This window comes from Elaeis guineensis, chromosome 11 (assembly GCF_000442705.2).
Source record: "Elaeis guineensis isolate ETL-2024a chromosome 11, EG11, whole genome shotgun sequence".
Taxonomy (NCBI): Eukaryota; Viridiplantae; Streptophyta; class Magnoliopsida; order Arecales; family Arecaceae; genus Elaeis; species Elaeis guineensis.
Window position 1 is genome coordinate 113,647,841 of NC_026003.2, and position 22,830 is coordinate 113,670,670.

The 22,830-nt window shown below is 39.8% G+C and overlaps 2 protein-coding genes across 3 annotated transcripts; one reads left to right on the forward strand and one right to left on the reverse strand.

Moving 5' to 3' along the window:
* The first annotated feature begins 321 nt into the window (after nucleotides 1-321).
* Nucleotides 322-4,731, forward strand: LOC105054083 (cytochrome b5). Its single transcript, XM_010935485.3, has 4 exons — nucleotides 322-457; nucleotides 557-646; nucleotides 3,976-4,042; nucleotides 4,183-4,731. The coding sequence occupies exons 2-4, from the start codon at nucleotides 560-562 to the stop codon at nucleotides 4,431-4,433; spliced, it is 405 nt and encodes a 134-aa protein (XP_010933787.1). The 5' UTR covers nucleotides 322-457; nucleotides 557-559; the 3' UTR covers nucleotides 4,434-4,731.
* Nucleotides 4,732-11,688: 6,957 nt separating this feature from the next.
* On the reverse strand, nucleotides 11,689-19,168 carry LOC105054082 (rab GTPase-activating protein 22). 2 transcript variants are annotated; one of them, XM_010935483.4, is made up of 5 exons: nucleotides 18,652-19,168; nucleotides 17,374-17,509; nucleotides 17,206-17,255; nucleotides 13,611-13,664; nucleotides 11,689-13,299 (listed from the first exon to the last, which is right to left on the reverse strand). In XM_010935483.4, exons 1-5 carry the CDS (start codon nucleotides 18,777-18,779, stop codon nucleotides 12,045-12,047), a joined length of 1,623 nt encoding a protein of 540 aa, XP_010933785.1. In that variant the 5' UTR covers nucleotides 18,780-19,168; the 3' UTR covers nucleotides 11,689-12,044. The 2 variants fall into 2 exon arrangements, with proteins under 2 accessions (XP_010933785.1, XP_010933784.2); XM_010935482.4 differs by having other exon boundaries at nucleotides 11,816-13,299; nucleotides 18,901-19,164.
* Nucleotides 19,169-22,830: the final 3,662 nt, after the last annotated feature.

The following is a 22,830-nucleotide window of genomic DNA, read 5'->3' on the forward strand; positions in this document are numbered from 1 at the left end:
CTGAGCTATGAAAGTTCCCCGTATCTAAATCCCATCGCACGTACGGTGGTGCACGCTGCGCGGGATATAATTTTCCGCTTCCAAATTGCATGGAATAAGCACTAACTCCGTCCGTAATTTTGCCGAGAAGTAAAAGACAACCCGCTAATTCCAAGTGCGTTATCCCATCTTTTTTTTATTGGTTTCCCAAGCGGTAAGAAATGAACGTTACCTCCACCCGTAATTTTTCCAAGAAATGAATAACAATATCCCCGCGCAGGGGCAATGTACCACGTAACGGACCGCATCTGGACACATATAAAATATAAAAAATTTATCTTATGGTAACTACTTATATGCAGTTGGAGATTGGGAGCGCGTTGCCCAGGCGCGCCCATCGGGGAGGAGAAGGGAAGGGAAGTAGGTGGAGGAGCAAGAAAGTTCGGTCTTTTCTCGTCTCTTTCTCGCTTACGCAGCTGTAAATTATCTCTCTTTTCTTCCGATTTTTCACCTAAAAATTACTGATTCGGTATATAATTCATCGGTTTGAGATCTAAGATCGTGGTTCTTGGAGCAGCAAATGGCCACCGATCCCAAAACCTACAACTTCGATGAGGTCGCCAAGCACAACGTGGCCGAAGATTGCTGGCTCATCATTTCCGGAAAGGTCTATCCTTTCTTTGTCATCTACATTTGTTCACCTTTCTCATATATCGTTGTTTTTCCCCTTGTTTTGTTTATTTAATTTGGTCGTAGATTTGCATGTATAAGCTTTCATAGGACTCGCTATGATGATTTCTGTGCGAATAGCTGCTCACAGGTGATAGGTGAGAAGCGAGGTTTCCTTGGGATTTGAATTGATTGAAGTAGGGATTTTTATGAGGGTTTTGGAAGTGTTTGTTTTATTGACTCGTTGATTTATTGTGACTAAGGGTGGGGTTTTTTTGGCCCTTCTTTTAATTTGGATTTAAGCCTTCTGAATGGAGCTTCTTGGATTTATTTGTTTGGACGTTGAGACTACTGGTTTTAAGAAGCCTTGCTCTGTTTGATGATAGGTTAAACTGCTTCGATTTCTTTTGACATCGCTGTTTTGATTTCAAATCTGTACTTTTTCTTGGAAACTTCCATTTATGGTTTCCAGGACCCATTGGTGAAACTGAAAAACTGGGATATGATTGTCGAGTGGTAGATTGTTTCTCTTCCATATTTCGAAAGTTTCATACTTTCTAGGTTCTCTGTGTAAAATCTTGTAGTTTTATCATATTTTGGCATTGAAAACTAGGGAGTGATTGTTGGTGGAACAGGGATCAACTGAAGAAAGTTACGGAATCATACCCATCTAGATATAGGACCATAGGAAGTTTGAGAGGAACGTTTGCCAGAAGATCATTAAACTGGAATGAAATAAAGTTTAAGAGCTGCTCTAAGATCAACCTTCAATAGTATAACTATTCTTGAATGTGGTTTTCTTTGAGGTAAGAAGTTTCCTACCTGATTAGATTTGAATGAATGGTTTCTGATCCGGTGCTTAGTGTTATCCACTCTTATCCTTCTTTGTGTTTCTGGAAAGTGAAAAAAGAAAAAAAATCTAATATGGTTGACTAGAAAAGAATGATGGACATAGTGATATTCCTCTTCTTCATGTTGAAATATTTGGATAAGATAAACATTAAATTCGATTTGTTAAGGGACTCAAACGTATTCCTCTTCTGTGGTGCATGTGCCTTTAAGTTAGAAATGAAATGTTGTGGTAAAATTGGCCTCTTCTTTAGTGTAAAGGTTCAATCCTCTGTACTTGGGATGCTGATGAGAAACTTTGGATCTTAAGTCGACATTTGTACACAGTTTAAGGAATTAATATGCCATTAGGACTTTAAACATAGTGTGTATCATGGAGGGTTCCTATGAAAGTAGCCCGAGAGCCTGATTTCTGGGAAGCCAAAGAGAGATTGGTTGTGGGCCCCTATTTGTATGTCATGCATAGAGCAGAGGATTATTTCTATCAGAAAGTCATACCATCACAAAGGGAGCTCCTTTCAGCCAATTGTTACTCATCCATCTGATTCATTCTTTTGTTCTCTTCTAGACTACCCATATATGCAGATATAGTTACATAATCATAAAAAAAGATGTCCAGTTCTATCTCATCAATTTAAGTTGCACATGACCGGACCATGTCAACTGGTTTTTTCAATATTTATCCAATCATCAATGCAACATATGAGCTTCGTTTATGCATTCATTTCCAACCCTATGCTTTTTTTTTTTTTTTTGCAAATAAATATCTTAATCTCCTTGCTTCTGCTCTGCTAATTATCCACATAAATCTTCTTTTCACTTCAAGATTCTGCTCTGAATGAAACTTGCATTCTTTGTTTTGTGCAGCTGATAATTTTTTCCTCTTGGGATTTTTCAGAATTTCTAAAAGAGCCAAATTATTTTTTTTCATGGAAAGTCTGCTTTGAACTTCAAGGACCGTCATGCCCCTCTCATCAGAATGCATATCTTTATCTTAGTTGATGCACACGTATATCTAAGGTTGTGGTTCAGTTCTTTGCAAAGTGAAAATTAAGTTTCACCATGGCCCAGCCTGCAATATATGGGCAGGCTTTGAGCTTTTCAGTGTCCCAGGGAAACTTTTCATTGTAATGCTTAGTACATGATAGCTACCATGGATCTCAAAGTCCACCATGTATTACAGATGGCCACTTGTGGAAACTTGGTTCCCTCTTTGTAGTGGACCTCAGCTTCACCTACTGGTGGATGCACATATAATACAATTTTATGCACACTAAAAATGCTTTTTATAAGTACTTAGAAGATCAGGGTTATTATGGCTGAATAAAAATCAAGATGGAGCATTTCTGCAAAATAGAAAAGTGGCCTTTTCTGCAAATTTGATAATTATGTGGATCTTTTCTGTTTCTTTGTACTTCTCATATCCTTAACAAAAAATTGGTTGTGCTTGACCAACTCTCAGAAGAAAAGTGGATCTTTTCTTCAAATACCTTTTTCCTTTCTCTTGGTGACTTTGATGCTTTTTTATTTAGTCACGTTAAAAAATTTGTAAAATATGTGATAGTGCTCATTCTAGCCTTAACCTTTGTAGGGAATCACGTGACATTGCCTAGTAACATATCCAATGTTTCACACTTAAACTGAATCATGAATATTACTGATCTTGCCTGTTTGCTTCCTGACATTGGCTGAAATCAACTAATGTTTATAAAACATTGAACGCATGCCACATTTGGCAAGTTGACTTTAACTTGACAAGCTCCCCTTATTAACATATGGGACAATAATCTATGAATTGTTTAAAACATATCTGAACAGTTAATGTGTGTTAACTTGTGGGGACTTGTTTGACCAGAATTCTAGGAGAACAATTAGAAATCTAGGTCACTGTGGGTGGACATGAGTATCATCTTTCATTATGTGTCTTTTTTCAATAGAGACTGCTTGGTTGGTAGTACTTCTGCATAATGAAATAACTGCTTGTAAACTGTTTTTGTTGTTTCACTTATTCTAAAAATAATTATTTGAAGCTAGTCATAGAATGCCAAAGTTCAATATACCTCAACCCAAGCTGTCGAGGAAGTAGACCATAGTTACAGATGGTTCCCAGTTCCGTGTTGTTTTCAAGACTTTTTTTACAATTTTTATAGAGTGATTGTTTAACTTGTAAAATTTGATATGTTAATAAGCATTTCCATGTTTATCATTTCCCATGCTTGGCATAAGGACAAGATGCTAGATGATCAATGTGTTTATTTCCAAGCCTTGAGATGGACTTAATTGGTCACTTTCATTATTTTCATGTCATGATGAATCTTGTGGGATCTTTGCTTGGCAAATTTGTAACCATGTCTTATATGATTGTTTATCAATCTTCTATGTTTATTCCTGAGGCTCCAGATAGAAATTTGGGCATGCTAATTATGTTTTTCTCATCTCAAATTACTCACATATTTTTTCAACATATTGGCACTTCAGGTGTATAATGTCACCCCATTTATGGATGAGCATCCAGGTGGTGATGACGTCTTACTAGCGGCAACTGGTAATAATTCAATTTGGCTTTCTGTTGACCTATATGATAGTTGCCTTATGTCAGATATTTTCCTCCATTCGTCTAAAAGAAAGCATGATCAAACCATTCAAAATCTGCAGAGTTGAATTGTGCATCTACTGTCTTTGCAGGGAAGGATGCAGCCAATGATTTTGAAGATATAGGTCATAGTACCTCCGCTAGGGAGATGATGGCCAAGTACTTTATTGGGGAGTTAGATTCTTCAACCATTCCAACTAAGCACACCTATGCGCCACCACAAGAAGCTCCCTCCAATCCTGATAAAACTCCACAATTGATTATCACAATACTGCAGTTCCTTGTGCCCATCTTGATCTTGGGCTTAGCCCTTGCTGTCCGACACTTTACCAAAGCAGAGTAGCAGCTCAATTTGCCTTGATGATCCATACTCCATTGAAACTTAGCCTTAGTGGTGGATTTGATAATTTTAAAGTAGTTAAACTGCAACACCATTCAACCATCCTGATGGTGGTAATTAATTAGGGGTGTGCCTGTCAAAATTTCACTGTCATCTTGCTTCCTTTCAGTTCGCACTTCAGAGTTTCCTGTGTTAAATCTGGAACATCTCTGAGTGCGCTGTGGATGGATTTTGAGCTATTACAATTTCAGAAAAAGCAATAATGAACGAATGCTTTCGAGACCTTTTTGGTCTTTCCTTCTGTTTAGGTAGTGCAGGAATTTGATTTTTACATATTGGAGATGCTTTTGGTCTTTAACTGGAGATCTAATGGCTATCCTTGTTTTCTAGGCTTTTGAAACTTTTCTTCCTCCTTTTCATGTTATGTTTTTTTCACGACCTAGGTATCCTTCTATGTTCGCTATTAAGTGCATATGGAAAGCTCTTAATTTGTGGTTCTGTAAAGATCAAGGTGAAAGGTCTTCTGTTATCTCAAAAGCCTCTGGAGCATGTGGTTTAGGAGCCACTCATCTGCAATTTTGCTTGAATAACCTTGGTAGTTAGCTAATTATTGGATACTTGGATAGGCTTCTGCGAGTGGATTCTGCAAGGCTACGTCAAACTAGGAAGTAGAAAGCACCTGCAGAAACTTATTAAGCTAGCAAAGGTGAGAGACAGAATGTGGTTACTTCCACCGGAAGAAAAAAAAAAAGAGGAAGGTCATCGGAGTTGATCTGGTAGGATGGCCTCCGATGCTCAAGTTCAAGAGAAGAATAGTGCAGAATTTTCTGCCATTAGCCAAAGAGAAAAAAAGAATGGTATAGAATTTTCTGCGATGCATGCCTGCTATTGTGAGTCTTTTTTTATGTGGGTGGGAAGTTTTTGTTCTACTAGGTTGGACTCTTCAGTAGCCTAGAAAGCCTTTAGAGACATCAGAGATCCTGAGTTATGGTTAAGATCAAGTTATTGAAGTGCATTAGTTTATCTTGGTGGATTTAATGAATTGTTTGCGACTTATGACTTGAAAAATCATTTCCTTGAGCGATGAGAATTATCAAACTATCAATCATATGATAGCCAGGCTGAGAGAATGGCATTCTTGAGCAAATGAAGGCGTAATACCAATATCGTCGAGTCGTACAACCTACTTATGTGTTGAAGGGCCCAGTCCGAACGGGCAGAATTTTTAATTTCACCCCACCCAACCTTATAAACACTGATCGCAGTGCTGTTGTTTTTGAACAGTTCAGTTAATAAAATACGTAGGAAAAGAGAGAATTGTGGAAAATTACCAGTGGGATATGATCGGCTCTTTCATCCAATGATTCATGGAAGAAAGGAAGAATGGAAATGCTCGACTTAGACCCTCGTAAACTTTTTTCATACATCTTTCAGCTCTAGTTTTGAAGCTTGTCGCTTGGGTTTGCTTTTTTTTTTTTTTTGATACAGATGGATGATCAAATCAATTTAAAATGAGAACAGCCCAAACAATCAGCATACAAAAGGTCGCACAGAGATCCAGGGCATTCATCACCCTGGTGCTAAGTCCACCCTCTAGAATGGTCCGCGACGAAGGATGCCATCCAATCTGTAGCACTGTTCATTTCTCTGTAGACATGCCGAATGATAGAGGCTACCGAAGGAAGTCCAGATGTCATGAAGAAGAGGATGTACCGCCTGATGCCTCAACTCGGACCATATCCAACCGATAATAGTAGTCGAGTCACCTTCGATAAAAATCCTCTTCGTCTGCAGCTAGTGACAAGCACAGGCGATAACTACCCAGGCAGTATGGAGCTCAGCACCCGAGACCGATGGCTCGATCAAAAGATACCCGTCAGCAGCTAACAGCCTAGAGTCTGAATCACGAATGACAAAGTCCGTACCACCCCTACCATCTTTGATGCTGCCGTCGAAGTTGATCTTAACAAATCTCGATGGTGGGGGCTCCCAAGATATTAGAAGTATCCGGCAGATCGCTGCGCATGCAGCAAGGAAGCTCCGAGAGCTCGAGGAGGCAAGAAATTGGCCAGCAGCATCAAAATGGCTGTACTCGCTGGCGAGACAGTGGGCTCTCTCAAGCATCCGATGAGCCGGCACTACTTCAGTATCAAAGACCACATTGTTCCTAGAAAGTCAGATATGGTAGGCCATGAAGCCAACCTCCCGCCGTCAATAAAAAGCCGACGAATCGTGTCTAGGAACTGATCAGTCCAAGGGCCACTATCAGCCTCCCATCGCTGGCCACCAGCCATCCTTCAAATCAGTTCAACCCTCGAGCATCGGAATAGAGCATGCTTCATCATCTCGTCCTCCAGGCCACATATCGTACAAGTAGTGAAAATCTTCATGCCTCTTCCTTGAAGAAGACTTCGGGTCGGCAGTCGATCCTAGACCACCTTCCAAAGAAACAGATGGACTCATGGATAGACCGGCACCCTTCAGATCCATGCAACGTTGATCCTCCTCTTCAAAACAAACCTACACCACGTGACGAGCTTCCCCATCATCACCTTGGAGAAGCATGATTGGCCCCATACCCTCGTGTCCTGACCATGATGAATAGAGATGGGGGTAGCAAGGATCCTTACATCAAGTGGCTCCCCGAACAGACGGGCCACATCCTCCACTCTCCAGACCCTACCATCCTTCGAAATCAAATCCCGGACCCTCATCTCGACGCCCAGCTCCATGCTAACAAAAGTTAGCCAGAGAGATATTGGGAGGCTAGAGATCCACGCATTATGGCTCACCTCGACAGACATTCCATTGCCAGTCAGCCATCTGATGTAAGCCGCAACGACTGGAGCTCGGATGCAAATCTCCGCCAAATGAAAGAACAACTATGCAGAGCACTGGTTGGGCTCCTTTGGTCCCAAGAGCCATATCAGACACTCATCACATGACTCCACGGACGGTCAAACTGAAGAAGGAATCTAGAGGCATGCCTGACAATCATGGCCTTCCTCCTAACCAAGAGGGACTAGATCCCCAATCCGCCATCCTGCAGAGATTGGCAGACCATCTCCTAAGAGAGCAAATAAAGTCCGTAGCCCCCTTGCATGGAGCCCCATAGGAAGTCATGAAACAGTTGCTCCAGACCCCTGAAGCAGGAGCACGGCACAATGGTGTTTGCCAAAAGATAGATCAGAATAGAGCTGAGAACATGTCTGACAAAGGTGATCCTACTCATCATAGAGAGGGTGCTGCCCTGCCAACCCTCCAATCGGCCTCGGATCTGCTACTCCAGGGCCCTGTAGTCAGCTCGTCGGAGCCTCTGACCCGTGATGGGGATCTCCAAATAGATCAAAGTCTCAATCTACTCCAGGATCCCCAGCCTGATTCTAATCACCTGCTTCATCTGGCTCTTGATCTTTGGGCTGAACACATTCGACGACTTCTAGAGGTTCACCAGCTGACCTGAAGCACGATAGTATGCCTCGACCATAGATGTGAAGCATCTCGCATTTCGGACCGAGGCATGTCCCAAAAGCAAGCAATCATCAACAAATAGGAGGTGGGAGAGGGGCTGGGATCTCGGGGTGGGCCAGTAGGGCTACAACTCTGTCCCCTAGACAGTTGCATGGAGTGCACGAGATAATGCATCAGCACATAAAATAAATAGATATGGAAAGAGGAGGCATCCCTGGTGAAGACCATCGGTCGAGCGGAAGAACTCTGTCGGAGTGTCATTGATCAGAATGGCAAAGCTCGGGACCTCCATGCAGTCCATAACCCAGTCGATCCATTTGTCAGGAAAGCCAAACTCATGGAGTGACTCTCGCAAGAAGCGCCAGCTAATATGGTCATATGCATGCTTTATGTCCAGCTTGATAGTCATTAAGCTCTGACGAACAGGGGCCCGCTACAAATCATGCATGAATTTCTGGGCAAGCAGAATATTGTCGGAGATGCTGTGGCCACTGACAAAGGCTCTTTGCTCCTGACTGATCAACTGCATGATCACAGGCTGAAGCCATCTGATCAAGACCTTTGCACACACTTTGTAAAGAATGGTGCAGAGGCTGATCGGTCTAAAGTACCCCGGGACAGTCGTATCAGACTTCTTCAGAATGAAGGTGATCAAAGTCCTCTTCCACTGCACAGAAATCTCTCTGGATGCAAAAATCAACTGGATAGCATCAGTCATCTCCTCCCCAACAATCGGCCAGTATCGACGAAAAAAGAGAGGGGAAAAGCCATCCAGACCTGGAGTCTTACCCTCCTCGAGGGACCAAAGGATACCCCGCACCTCCGTCGAAGCAGGACGAACCAGGGCATCATACTCGCCATCAATGATCTGGATAGTTACACGAGGCATCTGGAATGGCCTCCCCCTCTGTCTAGAGCAACAACCCACTGAAATCTGAAGAACTGAAAGATCTGATCTCTAATCGTGCCACTGTCCTCCACCATCCTGCCCTCGCTGTCCCTCAACTATCTGATGCGGTTCATAGACCTCTGGACCATCGTCGTCTGAAGAAAAAAATCTTATGTTTCGGTTATTCTCTTTGATCCACTGTACTCTAAACTTCTATCTCCAAAAGGTCTCCTGCTACCTCAGTAAGGAGTGATGCTCGGAGAGCTTCAGGCGTAGCTCCCTTAGCTTAGGCTCTCGAAGGCCCCCTTTAGTATCCTCCCTCCTTTGAAGCTCTATAATGTCTGCCTCTATCCCCTTAATTTGTCTGAAGATATCACCGACCTCGATTCGATTCTATCAGATGAGACGGTGCTGAGCCAGCTCAAGCCTCCTAGTCATCTGATACCTCACATCACCACGGATCGGGATCCTCCATGCCTCCCTGACCAGATCCCACGACCGTAGGTAGAGGGTCCAGAAGCTCTCAAACCGGAACGATGCCCTAGGGATGCTCTGGCCATCAGAGGAGATAAGAAGTGAATAGTGGTCTGAGGCAATCCTCGAAACATCCTGGATCGAATGCCCCAGGAAGTGTTGGATCCAATCAGCGGTGGCAAGAGCTCGATCAATCCTCTCCCAAACCCTAGCTCCACCCTGTCGGTTGTTGCACCAGATAAATCTAGGGCCAATGAAGCCAAAATCAAGTAATCCTAAATCACCAATGAACTCTCTGGACTCCCTGACCTCAATGATATCCTCATACCTCCTGCCACCCCTCTTTTCATGGGGCCCCATAATGCAATTCAAGTCACCAGCAATGAGGAAAGGGATCTCCTGTGAAACCAGCCTGAAAATCTCAGCCTAAAGAGTCCTCCGTCTCTCATGGTCGGTGCTCGCATACAAACCAACTAACAGCTAGGGGCCTCCTACCTGCTCTAAAATGACAAGGGCCACCTTCTGCTTGCAGCTATGGAAAGCATCCACTCTAATTGGACCATGACGCCATAACACCAGAATCCCACCAGACAGGCCTTTGGACTCCATAGCATAGGTGCTCCAAACCCATGGGATTCGTCGTCTAGCTTGGGCCAAACTAGGCCCTGAAAGCCAGGTCTCAAGGAGAACGCAGATGTCCGGACGATGCTGCCGAACAAGCCTTCCGAACGTAGTTCGGAATGAGGACTTTTTCGCCTCTCGGGTGTTTTAGATCAACAGCTTCATAGGGGGGGCTGGGGAAGGGGAGGGTCCGAAGCAGGGCCCCTCTCTGCATAAAAATTAGCCTCCATAGTCAAGGAATCCAGAGCCCAAGAACTCCCATCCTCCCCCTGAATAGCCTGTCTAAGATGCGCCACCACCTCCTCATGGTCCATGCTTTGGGTCATAGGGTGCGTGCTGTTAGCCTCCCTCCTGGCCTCCACCCCCCACTCCTGATCACCGGCCAATGATGGGGCTATCTGAGCCCCCATAAGTGAGTGCCTCTAAGTCACAGAAATGGAATATCCCGGAGTCACCGGATGAAGCTGGCACATCGATCTACACCAGCGGATGTACTAGAGTCTTGCCATCACCCCAGTTCCCCTTTGCATGGCCCTTTTTCTTGGGCCTCTTTTTCTCTTTTTCCAGCCCAATAGGCCTCATGGGAGCCCGATCCACATCAAAATCATTTGGCCGAGCTTGCTTGGTATGGTTTGCTTTACAAGCCTGCCTGGAGCCTTAGCTGGGGATTAATTGACAAGAACTCCACGTGAGAATTTTTCAACTTTCTAAAATTGGAGTCACTAGGATCAAAGAAATACCTATAGTATGAGATCATCATCTTAAGCCCATTGATTATTTCGATCCTCAATAGTCTATTGACCATAGTTGATTTCATTTAAGACTGAAACCGGATTGGATACTAATATATCCATATTCATATTTATTGTATTTGATGAATACATATACGGATATATATATTAATCATATATAAAAATTTATATTCATATTTATTTTGAACAATTACATATACAAATTAGATATTATAAGTATGGATATAAATTAGATAATTAAATTTTATGATCATAAAATTAAAATTATTATTGAGTGGATCATAAATAAAGTTAATTACATGTTAATATAATTATATATTTTTTAAAAAAATTATAAATATTATATAAAATTAATTAGAATATAAATAAAATCGAATATTCAATACGCATCAAACAGTTATCATGCATATCTATACCCCTTTTTCTCTCTGGATTTGGATGCAAGAAGGATCGGACCGTAGGGACAGAATTTAATGAAAATAGATGAAGACCGGTTGCCGTAAAAAAAACAAAGAAAAGAAAAAAAGGTTGAAGACCGCAAATATTTTTTAATCTCCAAATTCTAGGGGTTAAATGCCAAACAGTGGACATCACACCTATCAGATCTGGGGTGAAACAAAGCCTACAGATTTTTTAGTAGATCAACTAGAGCTTTTGTGAAACAGGCTTTAATGACAGGGTCACATCCATTAGATCTTCTACAGTCTAGCTCGTGCTTTAGCTGTTCTAATTGGATGAGTTTTGACAAAGCTGTTATTTTCCCCTTTTTTCTAAGCAAAAATAAAAGGGTTATTGTTCCCCTAGATCATGCGAATTAAGCAAAACGTTGCATTTCGCCGTGACTCTCTCTATGCAAATTTGCAAAGTGAGCAAAATGCTGCATTCCGCATTTAATCAAGCCCTCCCCTTGGAGTATTGCTGGTAAAATGTAATCCCATAGAACAAACAACTACTTTTCTGAAAATTGCTGGACTTGCTTAAAATGATGTTTGGCACTTCTTTTTTTTTTTTGGTAGAAATGTTTGGCACATATTTAAGAAACCTGGCAACAAAGAGCAATACACATGACAGATCTGCATTAAGTTCATTCATCTGTAGCAAATTTAGCGCACCCATTCACCTACAAGGCTTACCAAATGCCAAATCGAGAGGTGCAAAACAAAACAAGCATGGAAGAATTGGATTCAATCGACTGCACTAGTATAAATTGGGATGATTCTTCTAAAGTATTAAAACAACAAGACAGTCCCCTTCGACTCCAATATTGGGTTCTCCAAACTCTCTTTCACTGTGGCATCAGTGCTATTGCTTTATCACAGCAACTGGTATTAATGACGCAACCAAAGAGCAAAGAACCCAATATGGGAGAGATGACTAAAAGATGGTTAACAATGGAGAAACACCAGATCATTCAATTTTGTCATGTAGGGTGACCACTAGATCGTGGGCGTCATCCAAGAGCTTCCAGACATCCAGCTGCCCTGCCATGTTGTTGCACGCTCTAATGATCTCATCCATGCTGCTGTACGTCTCTATGATCAGCTTCCTCCTCTGCAGAACACAGGCTGCAATGGCAAACAGCAGCAAGTCCTCAGTGGGAGGAGCACGCAGCCTTATCCTCCCCCATGCAGACTTTCCAATACCTGCCCTGATTGCTGCCTGGTCTGCCCACATTACCTCCCATAAACACACAGTTTGCTCAAAAGTGAGCTCCCTGCGAAACATAACCACCACCATTCTGTAGACAAAGAAGCAGTCCTCTGCCTGAAGCTTCTCCAAGTGTCGATACAGGTGCAAGTCCTTGGACTTGATGATCTTTGATACAATGTTCAGCTGTCTCCGTATGCCAACTTCATCAAGCCTAAAATTATGCCGGGCTTTCCTCATGAAGCCCACAAAGCACCAGAATGCCTCATAGTCCTCCTCCATGACTGAAAGTATGGGAGATAGGAGGTCGCTCATACCTTGGCAGTAGCCAATTTCTGGGTCATACAGTGCATATGCCTCAAGAATAGCAACTAAGCGTGCAGCATGGTAGATTCTGCATGGCTCCAAGTGGTCATAGTCCTTCAAACCAACAGCAACAGCAGACTTGAGTGCCTTGTCCTCAGAGACTAAAGCTTGGGCTGGAAAGTGGATGACCCACTCCGGATTAGCTCTTATTGCATCTAAACGGATGATACGCTGCCATGTGGCGAAGTCCTCAGCTGCTCGACTAGATTTAGGGTTATCCCCTTCAATTGAAGTAATTTTAATATAATTGGGATCAGTTTCCATGTTCTCTTCTGCAGCAGAGTACATCAAATGGCTTTCACGTTCGTCTTCAGTAGATGATTCAGTATCGGAGGATTCAGTCTCCCCTGCAGATGCATCATTGACATGAGTGATCCCACTCTTGTCTTCTTCGACATTACATGAGTTGGAAGCAGAGGTCTCATCTCGTGATGGCTGCTCGATGTTGCCATCATCTAGGCTTCCTCGATCAACAGAGAGGGACTCCCTGGCACTAAACACGTCTCCAGAGCCAGGAGATTCATGGCCCTCAATAAAAATGGGGCTTTCAGCATAACTAACTTGGGCTATTTCCTTCAACTCCTTGTCTCCCTCAGTGCTTAGCTTTAGAAGTCGCCGGCACCGTCTCCTTAGTTTCTCATATTCTTTCCTGTATTAGAAGCAGAAACAACGGAATTTGATCTTGCCTCTAATACTGATAGCATCTATATTCACATTACAAACAAAACTTGGTGCAACTTCAAGTACAGCTTGGTATGACATGGCATCCAATACTATGCAGACAGATGGGAAAATAGAGTAGCTGACTGGTTGACAAACAAATTGTCCTTCCCCATTTTCCCTCAATGTCATTGTGTTGCACACATTCTTGAACAAGTTATTTCTCAAATCACCTTTAATTAAACTCACAAAGAAGAAAACCATGGATTAGAAAACAGATTAGCAACCAAGTCTAAATACCTTTTCTGTTGTCTAACAGCAATTCTTTCAGCCTTTGAACTGTTGAGGCTGTAGCTGCACAAAGAAATGACAAAGATTTATGAAACGCTTCTAGCAACTCTAGATAAACAATACTGCCTTTAAAGCATTGGTACTTATATCATGCACATCACTATCAATTTACTGAAGTGTCTTGAATGCAACAAAGCTTTGTATGCTGCACGCTAGGCAAAATGAATGACATGCAGCTCCCACAAATTAAACATACAACCACAAAAAGTTCAAATGTATAGATGATCAGTATTGTAATGTCTAAAATTTGCAGAATGACATGAAACATCACCATGTTGTCGCATACATGAAGACTGCTAATATATGCAACATATGTGAAGATGAGCTTGACAAATTTTTAAAAAAAGTGGTTATTTATGATTTCTTCCACCAAGTCTTCTTTAATCAGTATCAGTAGGATGTGAAACAAGACAACCTTGCAAGAATAAAAAGTATCACAGTTACAACCTTAATAGGATTATTTGTTAATTTATAAGATAACAGCTGTAGTAATCTGTTCAATACATATCCCAGTATTCAGGATATTTTGCAAATGCCAAACAAGAAAAGAATGGCATGGATTTGGAATTGACAGAAAAACTACATAAGTAACCAATCGAATAAGGTCTATCACTTTGTCTTTTCCAAATAAAGTTGCATAAAGTTTAATCTGGAGGAAAAGGAAAAATATAGTATGAATATCATTTTTTTTTTTAAAAAAAAATCTTAATTGGTACTCTCAAACATAAAAAATCCACCCATAAGCTCTTCTAGCTAAATGTTCCAGTAATCTATCTCACTCAACCACAACTTTGAACAAAATTCACTTAGATAGATGAATATTTCATACCGACTCAAAATGGAATATGGAACTCGAGCTAAACACTAGAAGTGACATAACTGCTCAGTCCATAAACACCTTTTATTTTTAATTAACACAAGTGAAGTAAACCAGCAATATAATTCAAGTTTATTTCATTAATCTATTGAAGATGGATGAGTACAATCTGATTCAAATTAAAACCTCACTTGCATCATTGTAAGTGCAGAATATAGACAGTTTACAATAACTTTACCAATCAAATTTCAAGTTTCCATCTTCTTGCCAATGTTGGCACAGCAGATGGTCACAGCATAAGTGCAGAATTCATAAAAATGAGAATATACAAAAATGAGAAGTCCAACTCAAATGCAATAACATATGGATAATACTAAGTTCAGCAGTGAATAGGTTTGCATGAACAATTCCTATTTGTCAGAAGCAGCAGTGATGAGGTCGAAATAAATTTCTTCAATATCTTTTGTTAGCATGCATTGTTACTTGTACAATTTTTGATGGCAAAATATGAAAAAACCTGGATGCAGGTGCAGCAGCTAGAGGGGTGATGATTGGATGGCATATTGATATGAAACTGTGAGATTAGCAAAAGAATGATGGTTTCTTAACCTTGTTATTCAACAAATCGATAACAAAAAAATCCATATATTGCTGTACAAATATAGTGCAAAACAAAAAATTGAGGTGCAAAAACAGATATACATTAACCATCAAGGAAGCAAGCTTATTAACCAACCTATAAATTAATCAACTAAAGTGGTGAAATAACATCAAAGAAGTGAAACAGGTCTCCACACACCATTAGACCCTCTCGTAAGAAAGTGACAAGGACTGCTGGGAAAATTTTATATGAGGAGGAAAATTGGCTAATTAACTAACAATCATGTTAGTTATTGGCCAGAATTACATATATGCTATTTGATCGATAGATTCTACGTGAAACAATAAAACTAAGTAGTCCCATATAAGATTTTACATCCCGGCGGGACAGGGGGCGTCCCGGCCATCCCATCCCATTTTTATAAGAAAACGGAAGCGGGATGGGCTCGGGACTATGAAATCCATCCTTGCAGGGAGAGAAGAAAAATGAAAGGAAAGAAGAAGAAAAATGAAAAAAAGAGGGGGGTAGGGGAGAAATAGAAAGAAAAAGGAAAAGAATGAAAGTAGAGAAAAGAATGCAAAGAAGGAAGAAAGTAAAAAAAGAAAAAAAGAAAAGAACGTAGAGAAAGATGGAGGATATCTATTGAGATATATAACTGGGACCACTATCGGGACGGAACGGAACAGCGGGGTATCCCATTCCATGGAGAAACCGAGACACGTTTGTCCCACGGGATTTAAAATCTTGATCCTATATGCACTTGCATTTTGTATTAAATCCTAATGCAAGAGTCCTTTGGCAGCGGATTACACGCACAAGAAATACTGCATCTTATCCCGTTTAATCACATACCTTTCATTTTGAAAAAAATTCCTCAAACATTCTGCTTATGAACCAAACATTTGATTGATACATTAAATGTAGAATTTACTCTTTTAAAATGACCCAAATCTAGTGATTAATACCCAATAAAGTATTGAATTTTGGGTCTTATACAACCTTAATTCTAACCATATATGTGTACTATTTATCTACTTCTAGAAGTAGACTCCATATGATGGAACTTTGCCCCAAGAATTTTGTTCTGAATCTCTTTAGAACTCAAGTTCTTTCCCTCCCCTTTAAACTCATGTGGTACAAATATTTCAGTTATGCTGATATGCAATGCTCCATGAACATCAGAATCCATCAGATACTCCTTCCATATTCATTATCTACTCAAGTCTCTTTCCCCCTCCTGAAGAAGTTTCTTTTATCCTGATGATAATCTAGTCTAGTAATGTAAAGGCAACCTCATAATTCAGAAAGAACGACAACAGTGGCTTGCAATGTATATTTTATATAACTATTTGCAATATATCTATAGGCACAAGAATGCTACACATATGCTAGTCCTGTACATTATTTTTCTAATTACAGCCTTATGAATAGAAGTAGCAACTCATTGATCAATAAGTACAATGCTTGCAGTATATGTATGCGAATAGTTTTCCTTTATGTGTGCTCTCAGTTCAGCTACTCACCAACAGAAATATAGAATCAACAGTGCACAACAAATTGCAAAGTTGAATTTGCATTAAGATGCAGATTTTTTTAATTTCATGTCCATGACATAGCTTGTGCTGCTATATAAACTACACCATCTTATGGACAAGATGTCTAGGAACATAGGCTATCAATAGAGCATCCTGAGTTTTTAAGTAAGCAGTTGTAAGTTTGACTATGTTGCGAGAGGCTATAATCCTTAATGTTACCTATCTGAACTCCTTCCAAACTGTTAGCAAAAATCATCATAGATGAAAGCTTTGTGGCCTGTTTGTCTGATAGGAATTATAGGATCTTGAATAAAAAGTATTTCTATAACCTCCTTGATTTTAAATATTACTTTCTATTTTCTGTTCTATATTTGGGCCAGACTTGGGGTTTTCATAAATAACTTACCATTCAAATCTAGGTTTTGGATTTGCATAAATAAATTATAACCATAATAACTGAAAACAAATAGGTCGACAAACAGACTGCAATGAAAATGAAAATGACAGCCATCAAGTAAATATATAACGGCCCTATATTTTATTTAAAAAAAAAAAAAGAAGCATTTGAAGACAACAGCTGAGATAACTTACACTCCCAGAAGGAAAGGCCAAACCTCAGCCCTGATGCTTGGGTCCACTCCCTAAACCATAAATAATTCGATTAGATCATTGAGGATATTTCTCCAACACTCACAAATAGCATGATCAGCAAAACTCAATGTAAATCAAACAGAAAAAGATTTTATAGCCAGCGCTTACTCCACTGCGGACTTTTTTTAGAAACTTCACCCCTCCATCACGAAGCTTTCCATCTGGTGTAAAGAAACTGTACCATTGATGCCTGGTAAGTAAACGTTTTCTTTTCCTTCTAGACCATGGCGATTTAAGGGTACCTCTGCAGAAATATGCAGTCAAATTATCAACAGATACCATAAGGAATAAAAACTGAATGAAAAAGGTGAACAAACAGAAAATTCTAAAGAACTTATTCCTATGAAATCTTATTTACACATTAAAATTCAAAACCTTCTTAAGGCATTCTAACATAGAAAAGAAAATTAAGAGCCACAATGAACTGTATGCGTATGTGTTCATCATGGTCTGACTAGAGAGCAGGTCACTAATTGCTTCCCGAATTTAACAGAAAAGGAAACGATGCTGGAGCAATCAGACATCAAAATCACAGAAAATAACTGGATGAATCGGAATGATTTAGGATTGAACCAAGCACTAAAGAAAAAGTAGAACATTACCACATTCAGCATATCTGGTGCGTCCAAAGAATTGAAAATGATACATTTGATAAACACATAGTTGTTTATAGACTCCACAAATTCCATGACAACTCTCAGAACATCAGTTTGATGTCATCATTTTGATGTCTAAGATAAGAATCACCGCAAAATAGGGGACCAAAAAGAATCGGTCATATTATGAAACCAATGCTCACATGCTCGGTAGACCACAAAACACCATGTCGGGATCTGGGAAAGTTTTGCCAAATTGGGAACACCAAATATGAAGCGAAGCACGAACAACCATAATAGTGCTGAAAATACTTCCCATAGATCAGATGCTCACGAGAAGAAGGAAACCGCTTCTATAGATCTATTGATATCATCACATCCATCTATCCACGTAATTAAATGAGAGACATAATGAGCAGGTAAGCAACGCAATCTACTATAAAAGAATGTGACCCAGCACACGAACACACACCTAAAAAAAAGTACTCATCAAAATTGCCACAGAGAAAGAAGATAAATGATCCGAAGGTTCTAACCCACCGAATTTAACACAGCCAGCAGCAAGCAGATCAAATACTTTGAGCAAATCAGCAGAGGAAAGAAAACAGATGGAAAATTAACAAGTCAAATACCCATTACTCCTATTTCTTCCCTTCTCTTCATTACTAAAGACCGAGGCTTTAGACTGAAGATATTAGCAAATTGATGTCCGGAACTGGAACTCCAAACAAATCGGAAAAGAAAAATTAAGCCGAGGAAGGAACTACCAAGGAAAGAGAAGGGGACTCACCGATCAGGGACAGGTGAGGAGGCAACAATGAGAAGCGATCTCAGATGGATCCACGACGACATTGTCGACGATGATGAAGATGGTGAGGACGAAGAGTTCGAGGTGTGAGATCTTCGGAGATCTTTCATCTATTTTTCTTCTAAAAATTTCCGTTATTTTGTCCTACTCCTAAAGGGTTGGGAGAAAGAAGGGGGAGGAAGAAGGGGGTGGGGGCTTTTTTTTTTTTTTTCTCTATTTTCTCTTCTTTACCTACGGGAGGAGATGACGAGGGTGGCGGCCAAGGCGAGTCCGGCCATGGCCGTCACACCCAGCGCTACGCCGACATGCCACCGCCTGCCGCCCGGCCCCCAGATCCAACCGCCGCCGTCAGCCCCCAATTTCTCCACCCAGCTGCTGATCTCGCGTTCTACCCAGCCCCACACCCACATCGATCGCCCGCCCCAATCCCCCTTGGACCATCACCCGCCACCGCGGCCCCTCCGCCCGCCACTCCCCGCCGCTCTCCACCTCCCCCCCGTCTCTTTCTCCCTCAGTGCAGAGACTAGGTTAAAAAACAAAAGATCGCTCTTATTCTCACCGACGACTCGTTAATATTAAAAGCGATTGATCTCAGTGAGGAGATAAGGAGGTTAGAGAGAGAGAAAGAGAGAGAGACAAAGTCACAAGTAGGGGAGGGGAAGGGAGTTGGTGTGGACCCAAGAAAGCGTAGGGAAAAGAGAAGATGGAGAGATGGACGGATGGATAGATGAGAGAGAGAGAGAGAGAGGGGCTTTACTTTTCCTTTTGTAAAGAGGGAAACGTGGGTGGTGGCATGTGACACCCAAAACATCCATAAAAGGCAAAGAGACCGGGAAGCGGGACCCCCGGGTAGTAATGCCCTCCTTCCTTCCAACATTTACTAAACCCACCCTTGGTGCATCAACAACCTCCCTGAATTGTGAGAAAATGGTAACATGCAGCATTGCCTCCTCATTCTTTTCCTTGGTGCCAGTTGATTGGTCTGATCAAGCTTAACTTAGGCTAGCCGAATAGATATTGTATCTCTAATTTGAGTTCAGAACCTCTCTAGTTCTAGATTGAACTGAGAAGGTCCAATTTTGAATCAATCATTATCTCTGTAGGCAATTACTAACTGCAATGATGTAGAATTAGTCCCCTTTAGTTCAATCTAGAATTAGGGTGGATCCGGACCTCTTTAATTTCAATATTTATAGGGTGCTTTTGTTATTTACATATTTAAAGCCTATCCATGTTTGACTAGTCTTTTAGTCTTAATTGATAGTATTATGTGTTGTCTAATGTTTGTTTAACTTTTGACACGTCCATCACATATGGTTGGGCCATGTCCAACTTTGGTAGCTGTGGGCTCCATTTAGATGGAAATGGGTCTAATTTGGCCGATGATAATATGATCATCTCTATTTTGAAGAGAAAAATTGTATTTGAATTTAATGATTATCACTTTTAACTTATGAAACAATGTTAGTTTGAAACCAATAAACAGAATTTTTAAATCACTCCGTAAACTTAAAAGGAAATATGACCATATGATGTCAATTGACGGTTTGCTGGTACTTTATTCCCAAGGGCTGACCATTTACAAGGTCTATGCTCAAATACTTGGTATTTCTCGGACATAATAATAATAATAATAATAATAATAATAATAATAATAATAATAATAATAATAATAATAATAATAATAATACATGATTATGCAACCCTTTGAAGATTCAATAACACCAACTCAGATTTGATAATTTATACTATTTCATTACACTAACGCACATGGAATGCTACTTGATTTTAATAAATATTATTTCGATGCAATAATTCATATGGAATACTATTATGATTTTTGAGATATTCATGCCAATGTTGTTGCAAATTTTTAAGATATTCATGCCAATGAGTTATAACTTGGAAGTTCCAATAATTATCGGCCTAGTGCAAAGCTAAATTAATACCCCTAGATACTTTGAGCCTGTAATTGAATCCTATCTTATATTAATGGACTTTATTTTTGTGGGTAATGCATCTTGAAGAGGTCCAACCTACTATTTCAATGCAATAACTCATATGCGATATTTAATTAATAATACTTCAACGCAATAGTTCATATGCCATGCTATTATGGACTTTTCAAATACTCATGTTGATGAGTTATAAATTGGAAGTACCGCTCATTATCAAACCAGTGCAAAGGTAAATTCAACACCATTGAATAGTTTGAGCCTATGATTGAAGCCTATCTGCATTAATGAACTGCAATTTTCTTTTGTGTCACGCATTTTGAAGAGGTTTCAACCAATACATGGGCAAGCATCACGTAAACTGCAAGTTATCTTTGAGAAAAGTGATGTATCCATTATTTTTATGGCAAGCTAGCTGATTGTGTTCTACCACATCAACTTATGTTTTGTACATTTCTAGTTCCCAAATGGTGGGGTGATTTAAGTCAATCCAGGTTTCAAGCAACAATATCAGATGATAAATTTGAAATCTTTTACATAAGTATTGTGTTAATTAGAGTGCCACCTTTGAGAATTTTATGAACAATATGTAAAACAAAAAATATTTGAGCTTTTTTGTATTTAATCACTCCACAGAAAGTGCTCTAGTGGATATGTTATTGCACGAGAGAAGTTCTCATGGCCCACCTTATGTTGACTTGGCAACAAAAATTCTACCATTTCAAGTTTATTGCACCAATTCCTGGAGTTACGCTAATCCTCTGGTACCACATGGTATGCAACTATTTTGGGTGCACAAAATTAGCATTTTCTAGCGTTTTCTTGATTGCAGATTAGGAATGGTTCCGTTAATATCTATCTCTAAGTAACTAGACGTGAAGCAAACATCCTTAATTTAAAAAGGAAAGGCACTAGAAACAGTAAGTATTGGCCTTCTCCTCTTCTTCCTCTTCTTTCCTCTTCTTCCTCTTCATCCTTCTTCTCCTCCATCTCATCTCCACCTCCTCCTCCTCCTCTTCCTCCTTATCCTCCTCTATTCATGCACAACCATCGATCTAGTAAGTATAACAAACTCAATAGTAACATAATTAATAATACATAAATCATTTTTGATCATATATATATATATATGTTATGGTTTAGAAATGGTTTTGAAGATGACTTGTAATTTAGGGCAAAAGTAAGATTTTTTTAGAAAACTAAAATATCACTCACCTCGATCAATCATCAAGGTTGAGATGAAGTAAGATCTCTACTTATCTTGATGGAAAAGAAAGTTGAAAAATTTTTTTAAGGATTCCAGATTGCTGAGATCTTGGCTTGTATAGTAAAATCATGATCAGCAACCATTTATAGTATTGATAAAATTTTTAGTTAGTATATTGATATTTTATTGGCTTGATGCCTTAAAATGTATCATGTATATCAGTTGAGATAATAAAGGCCGAGATTATAGGATACCAATAAATTATATCGGGAAATGCCTAATAACAATAAAAAATTGAGTTCTTGGATGAGACAAGAATCTTGAGTGAAAATAGATAGATAAATAAAAAGAGCTTTGATCAATTTCAAAAGAGTTATCATTTCAATAAAAAATTCTATTCTAAATGTAATTAAAACTAAATAATTCATTCCTATTCGAGCTTGATTATTTCATGTTATTCAGTTTATCAAATAGACTTATTAAAATTTCACCAAAGACAAGTCAAATTATATCTACTTTAGTATGCTAGAAGTCATGACAATTGGTAAAAACCAATATATCCTAGGATTACATTTCTTATGCCAACTAAACTCCTCTCCATCATGACTATTCATGAGATATCAACAAGGAAAGACCATCCTTAAAAAAAAAAAAAAAAAAAAAAAAAGGAATATAAAAATAACATATAAACATGTTCAACATTAGAATCACTTTCCATGGTTCCATCTAATACAATTCTAATTGTAAAGAATTTGCACGCCCCATCCTCTCCACTTCCCTTTATGTAAACTTATGTGGCCACAACGAATATGGAATTTGTGGGAGACCACAATGATGCTAGCCAATGAGAATCTTCAATTCATCTATATCCTTATAGCTTGTGTCAAAATTTTTGAAGGTCCCACTTCCTTTGGATCACTTTATAAAAGTGATCATGTCGGTCAAAAGGAGAAGCCAGCTTATGATCAATATACAGACTCTCTCTAACCTTAGGAATGG